The sequence below is a fragment of the Polypterus senegalus genome, chromosome 15 (genome assembly GCF_016835505.1).
Source record: "Polypterus senegalus isolate Bchr_013 chromosome 15, ASM1683550v1, whole genome shotgun sequence".
Classification (NCBI taxonomy): domain Eukaryota; kingdom Metazoa; phylum Chordata; class Cladistia; order Polypteriformes; family Polypteridae; genus Polypterus; species Polypterus senegalus.
In genome coordinates this window covers 58,196,622-58,209,248 of record NC_053168.1, presented here as the reverse complement: position 1 = coordinate 58,209,248, position 12,627 = coordinate 58,196,622, and the positions used below count along the sequence as shown (strand labels likewise).

Below are 12,627 nucleotides of genomic sequence, written 5' to 3'. Positions count from 1 at the left end.
CTTTTTGTTCAACCCACTGAATTAAAGCTGAAAGTCTGCACTTCAACTGCATCTGAGTTGTTTCATTTAAAAGTCATTATGGTAATGTACAGAAACAAAATTAGAAAAAAGTTGTCTCTGTCTAAATATTTATGGACCTAACTGTAAATGGAGGTTTTTTTTTGGATGTACAACTAATCTTATGGAAAGTCAGGTCCATGTCAAGAGTAAAAAAAAAAAGACACATATCCCCAGACTGGACAAACAAAGTCTTACAAGCAGCATTGCCTAAAATGCCATACACTGTAGTAACATGTCTCACTGCCAACAATAAAGAGTAAAAGAAACTTAAAAGAGAGTGAAAAAAAGTGGAGAAGACAGGTGCTCTCCACTGGCCATGTTCCTTTCTTCTAAAAAATGTTATTACAATGCAAAGATCGGCCACAAAAACATTCAACAAACATTGTATTTATTATTTATTCTCTACAGAATGAATCCATATCTAAAACCAAGTGTCAAATTCATCCCTACCAGCTGGCATAAAGGGCTACTGAGAATTCAGGGAGAGAAACAAAGAAGGAGAGATAGATAAAGGGTAGGGCCTGGCTGTATATCCTTTTCACATAACTTCATGCTTATCTCACTGCCTGCACCTCTGAATAACACAGCAGAGAAGTTGAAAAATAAGCACCAAAACATCTAAATATAATTTGCCATTTAAATATTGAATTAGAAGATATTTTTTATAAAAATAAAATTTGTCTTGTTTCAGAATGCAGCTCATTACAAGTTTTATTACCATCTTGCACCCGAAGTGGCTGCAAAATCCTCCAACAACCGCAATCTGGATAAGTAGGTTGCAAAAATGATGGAAGAATATATGCACTATGCTAAACAACTAAGTACTCATAATTAATACAGATTATTTCCATGCATACATGTATTTCTGAACAAATTTTATAAAGCGTATTTAGACAATTGAACAAAAGTTACATTTTAACAGAACTGCTTTGAAAACCACACAGTAAAGTTAGAATGGTATAATATGTACAAACTAAGAAACAATTTTCTGACAAAGTGAAATCTGATATAGATACTATGCAAAAAAGTTCCTCTTAAACTGGTGGCTGGACATCATCATGGAGATTTCATCTTGAAATGCTTTAGGCTAAAAATGTATTGTGGAGTTGCATTCAAAACTGTTCAGTTTAATTGTAGATATAACAGTACTTTCATCTTTAATATAAAAAGAAGAAATTGCATATTCCATAGAAGCTATCTGTTCTTTTCATTGTACATTAAGTGTGAAAATAATTTTCTGTGTTTAATAGATATTTATTTTGTGATGTAAGTCTTCATATTCTGTTTTATCTATCTAACATATTATTATAATTCTGATATTCATGTTATTATTTTAACCAATTAACCCATTTTAAAGAAAGTCTTGTGATTAGGACAATGCTTCTAAATCATAAATGAAGACTGAGAATCCCTATGGCAAATGTAATATATTCTAGTACATTAATCTGTTGTCTCTACTAAAAGATAGGTAGGCTTTAATAAAAAAAATTTTTTCCTTGGGCTCCCAAATTCATATACCCCACCATACATTGCAAAATATCACATATTATTTATTTTAAATTATTCAAATTCTGTAAAATATTTTTTCCTGTTACTTTTTATTGATTATCACATATACTATTGCTTACAATGTAGTCTCTCTCATGTTAAGACATTAACTTTTCCTGTGTTAGTGATCCTGCACAAACACAGCGAGTCATTAATGTATCAAAACCAACTGATCACTGGTTTCATTGAATATTTCTTATGAGCAAGTTTTAAAAAAGAAAAAAGAGTAAAAAAGCCACATTCCTGTTGTACTCCTATGTATAATGCACATATTCTGTCTTACCTCATATACTTTCATTAATTCAAGCAAAGGTTTCTTATATGTCATGTGTTCTTTCTGAATCTACAGTATATTTGCATTAACTTTTTACATTTTGCAAAAGCATTCTTTCCCTAGTCTATGAAGCTACCACCCAATATATTTTAAACTCAGTCTTTAGATTTCACATTAAACATACTTTAAACAGGAATCTGTGCCTGGCCTAACTTCACAAGTGTGGTTTTGACGGGATACAGAAAATGGCTTTTTCAAAATTACATTTAAAAGCAAAGAATTTACTACAAATATGCATCAGCACTGATTAAACATTTTAAAATGACAAAGAAAAAAACTGCTGACAATTTTGTTTTTAAAAATATTAACATAACACAATTGTGAGAGAATTTTGACAGCAAGGAACCAATCCAAGATGCCTCTCCTTTTGTGAATACTCATATATAAACCCACACTCAATAATGCTACGGAAATTTAGCATTGCAGAGGAAGAACCACAAATACATAACTTTGAAACAACTAAGAAAAATACTATATAAATGGAAACAATTTGAAGTCAGCACCAATTCACATAAAATAATGTGGGAAATCAAAATTATTATATATTAGTAAACCAAATCCTGAAAGACAGTGAAATAGTGTTTTTAACAAAAGGAACTAAAATGGTGCTTTAATGAGTAAAAAATATTGTTGCAAAGGTAGATGAGTAATGAAACAGATGTTAGACAGCTTGAATGGGCAGACACTTGTATCCCACTGGAACAAATTAATCTTAGTGCAGAAATATTAAAGAAGTGTGACTCTGGTAGGATCAAAAATAAAACAAGTAGTAGTTCACACATTTAACAAATTCTGAAACAAGTAATAGCAGAAAATAACAGAAAACATTAATGCAAATAAAAAAAACACAGAAAATGGTGCTAAAGAAGAATAAATATCAGAAAGATAGTAATTTCTGCATGACAATATAAAATGAATACATGCACACTTGAAAATTGTTTTAATTGCTGTTCATGTTGAAAAATTGCATCTTTCTAAACATGGATATTTAATTCAGTCTGGTAGGTAAAGGTATTATATTTACCATTCTGAATTAGTTTCACCTTAGTAAGATATATGATTTTGTCTTATGTCATCTATAACATTTAACACATTTTAAGGTGAAGACTTTAATTGCAACTCATCTGTTAATTAGACATTTAAGGCTACTGTACATTCATACCATTCTGTTTTTTTCTTTATAGATCTGATCAATTCTCTCGCTGTTTGTACATTGTAAATAGTACATATATAATCCTTGAGTTTACACTAGTAAATATCTAAAATGGCATGCATACAGTTTGTGGCATCATTTTTGTGCTAAGGTTTTCAATATAATGGTCTATGTAAATATGCAACAACATGGATTTAAGTGAGTAAATTATTTGCAGTCAGGATGATAGGATAAGTCTGAGCTGTTTATTAAGGAAGCAATACCAAATAACAGCACAAGAGCTTATTCTGCCACTTGTTACTCACATCTGTAATGAATCCAATCTCAGTGTAAAGAGATATACAGTATCATATATGTGGAATATAAGCCAAGAGTAATATAAAAGTGTTTTATCACTTCAACCATGTTCAATGAGTAACCAACTTCCATATTGCAATGGAAAACTTAATAAATTGTACCAACATTTATCCCAAGACTTTCTTGTCAGAGAGTATCTTTTTCTACACATGCAGCTTTTAATTAAGTACTTATATTGTTTTACCTACATAGACCTCCCAGATGCCTATCTATTTTATTGTTAATCAATTCACCCATCTATGTTTACTTTAGTCATTGTTTTTTATAATGTGGATGAACTTTATGTCACAGAGTTTAGACTAATAGAAAGTTTCAGGTTCAAATAACTAGTCTCAGCCTCCCTTTATAGGGTGCATTCTGGGAGTTGTAATTCTATTTGTGTTGAGGTTCATATGCAAATCTAAATAACAAAAACGTAATGAGCTAGATGTAAACACTGTCTTGCTAACTTCAAAATGACAGCTCAGTTGACATACAAGCCACAGCTTATCAGTAAAATGAACTGAGACTATACCTTTCATGAAGACTTGATGACTGGTTAGTTTATAACTATATTTATAATGCTGGTAATGATTTTTTTTCAGCTATTGTAATTAAATAAGGCTGTTTTGTAAAAAAAATAGATATTTTACAATGTGTGAAAAATAATTTATTATAAATAATTTATTTTATGTAACAGAACACATACAGGTAAAAAAAATAGTTGGAATTCAAAAGCTTAAGTGCTGAATTAAAATAAAAGCAATAATGGTGCCTTCTCTAGTATAAAGTTCATTAGCTAAAAATGGCTGCACTGTAGAAGCAGTGGTCTTATTGGATTAGACAATTTCAATACCTGATAATTAAAAGTGAATGAAAAAATGCAAAAAAAGTAAATATTTTAAAATTGAAAAATGAAATCTATTGTGAAAATACTTTGCCAGACTAAGCTCTTAGCAATGCTACATTCTCAGCATTTTTTAACTTTTCAATGTTCGTCTCATCTGAAAAGTTCAGAGGTTTAGTCAATATACTCAAAATCTGTCCTTCCTGTAAATTGGAAACAGTAACAGACCTAGCAGAGATCTCTAGAGAATTCTACTGATGACCTCATCCCATTTGTAGCATTCTCCTCTTATCTGTAGTCCTTATTTCCTGCTCATTAACCAGCTAGCAATCCCATTCCATAAATTACCACTGATTCCAATGACGTCTGTATTCAGAATTAATCTTCATTGTGGAATGCTATCAAAGGTTTCCTTTAAAGTCTAAGGAAACTATATGCTCTACCTATATGTGATACTCATATTGCCATTTTGAAAAAGTTTTAACAAATTTTTGACAGGATGTTTTCCTTCTAAATCCATGCTGGACTCTTGCTCAGAATATTGCTTTTATTATATTTGTTACATGCAAAATTTACTAAGTATAAAATTGATTCTGACTAACCACTGACATAGCTGGTTTCCACTTTTCTAGTATACTGTAACAAAGTAATAACATAAAGGTAGCCGTTTTCTTTTTTAAATTCTTAACTTTACTGTAGAAGAAAATATTCAAAAAGGCAAAGTTTCAAACACAAAAGTTTTACTCTAGAAATAGCGAAACAGTATTTTAAGTAAATATATTCATGCATTTATATTTTATTGATGACTAAAAACATACAGTAGTTAATGTGCCAAAACCATTGCTAATAAGCTGCATAATGAATAAACCTAACGTTTCTGTACACCTGCTTTTGATTATTTCTGCATCTATCCCTTCAGAATACTTCCTTGTCATTCCTGAAACACAAGGACATATTTAGCCTAATATAGTGTCCTTTGAGTATAAATTGATTTTAAATTGTCAATAATTTGCCAAAATGTCTTTATTTTTGTCCCTCAGGTCTGGAAAATCATTTAATAAATGAAATGACACACTCTGAACAAAGGGAGCCATATCCTGTCTAGTTTCGAAGATGAGCAATTTGTCATCTTGCTACAAGAGTGGCCAAAATAAACTACACAATGAACACAGACTCTGCTATAATAGCCCACATATGGAATTTTGATGTATGACCTAATACTAAATCATCCACTTTATATGTTGTCCATTGGCACACTTTCCCACCCTTATGAGCTTAGTGAACTGTCAAAAATAATTACTTTCACTGGCTAAGTCAAGCATTTGACCTTTTCCATGTCAAGAATTTCCAATCTAAATTACATTTTCTCTAGGATATTTAAGCCTTAACAAAAATCCTCATACATAATAGGGAGAATATCCAAAATCCTGACTTAATGTTTATTATATCTAAGAAACTCTATTTGGCTAATCATAATTCATTCAGAATGTACATGGATTAAAACATGGTCCAATGAGAGTTTAACAAATATTAACTAGTCTTGTCAATTATTTTTTGACACCAACACTCCTGAAATATACTTGGCTGTATAACAAGACAAGCAAAGCTTTAAAGGAGCTTCATTGTTAAAGGCAAAAACAGATTTTATTGTCACCTTTTTGTTAGAGAGTCACTTAATGTGTTACAGCTGCAGCATGTTCCAGACATAACAGCAGCAGACAACATAAGAGAAATGATTTTAACACATAATTAGTACACTGTATATGTAGAAATCAAATAATGTTTACCATCCTTATTTAACAGATGTTTGAGCCAGACATTAAGGAAATAAATAATGCAATGACTTAAAAATGTAGTTCCATAAAATTACAGCAAATTATATTAAGTAAAAATGCAGTATTCTGTCGAATTTTGAAAAACTTTCTTCAAAATTATTTTTTAAAATCAATAACATAAGAGTACAACAGTACAATGCTCTAATCTGCTTATTTATTTACTCCATTTTTTGTTTGCATTTAATATACAAACAACAAAGCTCTCATATACTATACAGTATATACAGTAGAATGGTCTTTACATATAAAATCAAGAGCATATCGTTATATTCACCAAATGTTCAGCAGGTTTCAGTGATTTATATGTTTACAGTAAACTTTGCTGAACAAGTAATTTATTTTATTTGCACTGAAAATTTGTTATGATTCACTTCAGTCACATTGCATTTAGTCTTCTGAAAATTTAAAAAGATTTAAAAAAAGATCATAAATTGTCCCTAGTGTGTGCTTGGTGTGTGGGTGTGTGTGTGCGCGCCCTGTGGTGGGCTGGCGCTCTGCCCAGGGTTTGTTTCCTGCCATGCGCCCTGTGTTGGCTGGGATTGGCTCCAGCAGACCCCCGTGACCCTGTAGTTAGGATATAGCCGGTTGCATATTGATGGATGAATATTAGTGGATTATCTTACCATTAACATATCTGGAATGTCTAATTAAAAATACTATTTGTCCAAAATCCTTAGCATGTTCAACCAAACTTGGAAAGGATTTAAGAACAGTGATTAATTAGTCCAGCCAAAGCATTTTTTTATCTTTGCGTTTTAGCTTATTGAAATTTAAAATGTAAAGGGAGATGCTGTTTATAGTTGTGATCTGCGATAACTTGGGAAATAAAACACCAGTCAAAGCATGAAATACAAATATATGTAAAATGCAATAATCATGCATGGAAAGTATCTGTTATGTCATTTCTGAACATAGTTCAACAAATGGTTCTGTTACTTACAACATTTTTTTTTAATTTCTACTATTGCGTTTCAAATTCACTCATAACGGTATCTGTTTCTTTTCTTTCTCTTGATCCTTTACTTTTAACTTTTCCAGGCATTATTGCATTTACAATCAGTCTATTTTTCTTATGGCTTGACCAAAATATTATTACTTCACCAATAAGTGATTCCAGGATAAATTAGGCTTGATCTTGTAAAAAACGGACTAATTTATCCTCCTTATAATCCATAGTATTAACAATAATCTTATCCAGCACCACAGCTGAAAGTCTGCATTTCTTTAATCCTTGCTTTCTTGATGATCTAGTCATTATAGTCAAAAGCTGTTTCTAAGAAAAACAGTACTGTATTTTAATTGTGAACATTTTCCATTGAATGAATTTTCCTCTAGTTATTCTGTTTCCTTCCCAAGTTCCAAAGATGTACATGTATAGCTAAATGGTAAATCAAAAACTAGCCTAAGCATACTGACTATACATGTAAGACAATGCACATGGCCCAACACTGAGACATTTCTCCTGTCTTGCTGTCTAGAATCAGTATCAGTCCCTTGTAACCACTGGATAGGTGGTATTAGAGATGGATGGATGGAACTGTTGCTGTTTATACAACATCTAGAATTTCAGTTGAATTTTGAATGAGAGTCATGGTCTTCTTGATAGTCTTCTTTATACTTAACAGCTTTTGTACAGTTCATGTAATCTTCCCCAAGAATATTTTCCTGTTTTACAAACTATTACTTCCAACATTGGAAACAATGGAATTTATATCATTTGTTGCTAGAACTTTTTCTAGGTTTTGTTTTCAACCACCCACCTTCATGAGGAAATCAGCATTCAAGATGAAAAAAAACATTTTTTAAATCCATCACAGATAAACACAGTGTATAACCTTGGGATAATATACTGTATGAAACATAGGAAAATGCCTTTTTGAAACGTGTATGCTTTGTAATTTTAAAACAAATGAAAATCAAGAGGCAAATCCAGAGTTGTTATGAAAGGCCTTAGAGTCTTAGCTTCAATAATATTTCTTAATGATGTGTTTCAGAGCTTCGTGACTTAAAAAGAAATGCTGGCTGATGTCTTTCTAGACTGTGCTTCTCCTTATATTCTTCCCTCTTTCTTAAATACGTGAGTCACTATTTATAGTATTGTATCACTTATATTCTGCAATAGGCTAGCACCCTCTTCAGGGATTGTTCCTGCCTTGTGTCTGTGATGCTTACTGAGACAGGCTCCAGCTTCCCCACAACCCTGCTGTGGATAAGTGAGTTTAGAAAATGGATAGCTGTATGGATAGATGGATCCTTTATGCTACTACCCCCTGATCATGACAATACTTAAGACGGGCCTATAGCTGTGTAACGTTTGTTTTTCCTTCCTTTCCATTGATATATTCCCTGTGTTGCTTTGGAATTGGAAAATTGCTCTGTCTTGCTGCACGATTAGCAGATGAACACCGTATCTTGTGGTTAAAATACACAGAAATTTGAATAATTCTATTGAACGCTGCATTCACCTTTCAATTACATCACTACAGTGTCCAATCTGGCCCAGCAAAGTCTATTTCATCAAAAAAGTATCAATGAACTGAGTGTGAATTAAAAAATATATACCATCACAATCATTTAGACTTAATGTAAAATCTTTTAAAAGGTGATAAGATAAATAAATGCTGCTATATAGCTGTGTTAAGCTTTTTACTAGGAGCATTATTTATGTTTATGTTACATAAAGGAGAAATAAAAAGTAAACAAATAAAATGAACATACTTGTATGACAAAACTGGGTTGTTACCCAATAAAAAGCTGTTGAAGATTAATTATATTCCATATTCAGCTTCTTACAACCTGGAGGGCGTAACTGTAACATTTATAAACTATAACATCATTTTCTTAACCAGTGGTAAAAACCGACATGCTGTTCACATTACTTGCAACTTTCTAGTTACCTTTCACTTATGAGAAGATGAGCGGCCAAATAATTTTTACCCACTGTCAGATTACATTTCTGTATTAAAACGTTCAAATATGAATGAATGGTGTGTGAAATATATATTTTAAAATATCTAAAAAAGAATATTCAAGTTTTTAATAAATACGTTCTGTATATACGATTAATAAATGCTACATACCCCATGGTCATTAGCTGCAGTGGCAATCTTCAGTAGAATATCTTCGTTCACAAAAGGTCTTACGGCATCATGAATAATAACAACTTTTGGCTTGGTGAGATGGCACTCCAGAAACTTGTCATCCACAAACACACTTAGCCCATTGAATATAGATCTGTGTCGTGTGAGTCCACCAACACACCACTGAGTTTTCCTGTGATTATATTTCTGAATAATAGATTTGATCAGTTCAACATGCTGCTCTGCCACCACCACAATGACAACTTCAATCCACTTCATTCTGTAACGGAAGAGTCAATATGCCGTACTTATACGTTTTATTAATAAAAATGGTATATATTACATGTCATATACTGCATATACTACTGTAAATAGTGGTAAATAAAAATTACACATAACATTTAATTATCATTAAGTGATACTGGTCAAAACGAATTAAAACTTTACATCCGTAATACTGTATTTTTAAAAATTGGTTGAAACAGGGTGTGAATCTCATGTTTAGCTGACATTTAAAACTTACTGACAGAAGACCCTTCAAATTAAAAGGCCCCAAAAGTAACATATATTTTATGAAATATTGTAAACATTATTTTTCATTTATTGATATACTCATATACAGTTGTATTGATTGCTTCATGACACTGTGGTCAGCCCTTTTCCCACAATGTTCCAGAATACTGGGTTCAAATCCCACTAATTACATTTTCCCCTTGTTTCAACAGGTTTTTCTAAGTATATTCCATTTTTTTCCACTAGATCCCAAAGATCTGAAAGTTGGGTTGGTTGGCTGGTATAAATAAGTATGTATGCAATAGACTGGCAGCCTCGCCCAGAGCTGGTCATGCCTTGTGCTCATTTATTCCAGGGTGCTGATTGCCTCAGACCTTTATGTGAATTAAATGACTAGTTCAGGAAGTGTATGGATGGATGATTCTTGTGGTCTAATTAAATTTTAAAAACGATTGTACACATTATTTTAAATTTTAATTTCACATTATTGCGAGACATGGACGCTATCCAGTGACCTGAGATGAAGACTGGACTCCTTCGGAGAATCCTTGGGTTCAGCTGGTTTGACTTTGTGTCGAATGAGCAGTTGCTCATGGAGTCCCGAATGAGGCACATTACCTGCATTGTGAGGGAGCGTCAGTTACGACACAATGGCCATGTGGCGTGATTCCCCAAAGGTGATCCGACACACAGGATGCTCATTGTTGGGGAGCCGAGTGGTTGGACCAGGCCAAGGGGTTGTCCACGTAAAACCTGGCTGCAGCAGATAGAAGGTCATTTCTGGAGGGTGGGACTGGACCGTGTGTCTGCCTGGGAGGTTGCCAACCGGTATCCCGAGCTGTTTTGTAGTGTGGTGGGTGCAGCAACAGGCTGTACCAGTGAATGCTCCCCGAATTGACTTGACTTCTGTGAAATATCCATCCATTTCCTGAATTGGTTTAAAGTAATTCTAAAGTTGTAGATACCCAGAGATTATTCAGGTAGCATTATGGCAAAAAGAAGCCAACTGTGAAGAGAGTATCCTATGAATAAGTTTACAGCCTTATCTACACTATTGCACAAATGAAATAAACACAGTTCTGCTTTGTGCTACCTTTGGGCTATTTTAGATTTGGTGAGTATAATGAGAAACAGCTGACATTTTCACTTACTGTTATTTTCAGTGAATTGTGTTTCATGTGAGTTGTATGTAGATGAAAACATGTATCAGTTATAATCCTGTCTTTGAAGTTTGCTTTTATATTAGGTCGCCTGTTGTTTGAAAGCTTTTACGCAGGTCAGTTTGACCTTTTTCACAGGGCTCACCATTGTTAGTAGTGATTATTAATAATCAGGAAATTACACTTGTGCTTGTAAGCATAGTATGCTGCTCAGGCAAACGTGGATAAGCAGAAAATAACTTCCAGTTTTAATAAATCACGTTTACAAATAAAAAGGAAAGCTTGCACTTGGGTAATAATTGGTCACTGATTATTTGATACACAACAATTTTACAAGAATAAGCTTAACATTTGAGTCAGAAAACGTGGACTTTACAAAGCAATGCCCTGAGATGCTCCATTCGTACGTAAATGCGGAGCAGCAGCGCGCCAGCCAGCCAGGTGGACACAAGCACCTCTGGCGGCTGTCGCGTTTGGAGACGGTAGGCGACTCCTTCTCTTTGAAAGCATTGAGGCAACGAGCAACCGGCAATTAAAGTCAATTACCTCTCGAAAGCGTGTATGGTGTAGCTGATAAGAGGTCTGTCCAGCAGTTTACAAAACTGTTTGGGAGTTGAGAGCCCCATTCTTTCTCCACAACCACCAGCCGGCAACACAACCGCTACCGGGCCGCGAAAGCTTGTGGCACTGGCACCGTCGCCACTCGGATCGCCATGCTGGTTGAAGCAAGCTGCAGGATCGAGGGGCCTAGCGGGAAAGTCGTCGATAAGCTCCATTTGGAAAAGCCGAGAAACTGAAAGAGATCAGACGCGGTGTATAAGAATTACTCCACGTTATTTAAATTTCTGGACTGTACTGATCCAAAAAAAGAAAAAAAAAGTAGCGCGGTGGCAGTGGGCCACTTAAGCTAGTGTAGTTTACCGGGTTTGAGCAAGATGTGCAGGATTGAAACGGAGCTGCGGTGGCGGCGCAATCACCGGGCGGCTTGGCTCGTCTTGCCTCGACACGGCGCACGACAGCGGCTACAGCTGACAGCTGACGGACTGCTCGCTGGCTGCGCGTACACGATAACGGGAAGAGAACTCCGTGCTTTGTGGAAATGTACGCGGTAAAGCTTTTTCAAAAGGTTTTATGACAGGCTTTCCTAACGTACGCGCTTGTGCGTCCATTTATTGTAAAAGTTTCAGGGTTTTGATTTATTGAACTGGTTTGTACTATATTTACAGTGCGTTCTTTATATCACTTCCAGAAAAAATAGAATACTGTAATATAACTTAGACTGAGTATAGTGCCCTCCCTGTTTTTGTTTCTAGTCCTTCAACTTTAAAACTATAAGAATACATTTTAAACATGCCTCGTAAAAGTTTTGTTCGCATCATTTTCATAATCACCTTTGATTCGATTTGATGGGTGTAGGGAATCCGAGCCAGTCCCGTTATAGTCAAGTACAAGACAAGGTCCCAATCCCACAAGGGATTTAAACTTCACACTAACACACACTGGGCACCATTTTAGGTCTAATCTTATGTAATTTTGTGGGATAGAGGGAAAAAAATGGAGATGAAGCCATCTCGACTCTTGACAGCCTCCTTTATCAGGAAGGATTAGAAAAGGAGAAGCAGCACAGCTAACCACATTCAAGCTTAATGTTCTATTACTGGTGGACCTATGATCCTAAAGTAAAATGCAAATAAAAAACAAGTTAAAATTAAGGAGCTGTTGGTACTTCTCCAAATACCAGAGTTTCTTCTTTCAGTTCAG

The 12,627-nt window shown here is 34.2% G+C and overlaps 1 protein-coding gene across 5 annotated transcripts in view; it reads right to left on the bottom strand.

The window, feature by feature from the left end:
• The window catches only part of LOC120515603 (D-ribitol-5-phosphate cytidylyltransferase-like), a 117,102-nt gene that overhangs the window by 99,094 nt on the left and 5,381 nt on the right, over positions 1–12,627 (bottom strand). Inside the window, exons 1-3 of one of the 5 annotated variants that reach the window (XM_039736713.1) lie at positions 11,788–11,962; positions 11,413–11,659; positions 9,194–9,473 (exon numbers count right to left, since the gene is read on the bottom strand). In XM_039736713.1, coding sequence (XP_039592647.1) covers positions 9,194–9,473; positions 11,413–11,642 — 510 coding nt within the window. In that variant the 5' untranslated portion in view covers positions 11,643–11,659; positions 11,788–11,962. Of the gene's footprint in view, positions 1–9,193; positions 9,474–11,412; positions 11,963–12,257; positions 12,441–12,627 lie in introns of those variants that run through there. The other 4 variants (XM_039736714.1, XM_039736712.1, XM_039736715.1 and 1 more) reach the window with 4 other exon arrangements.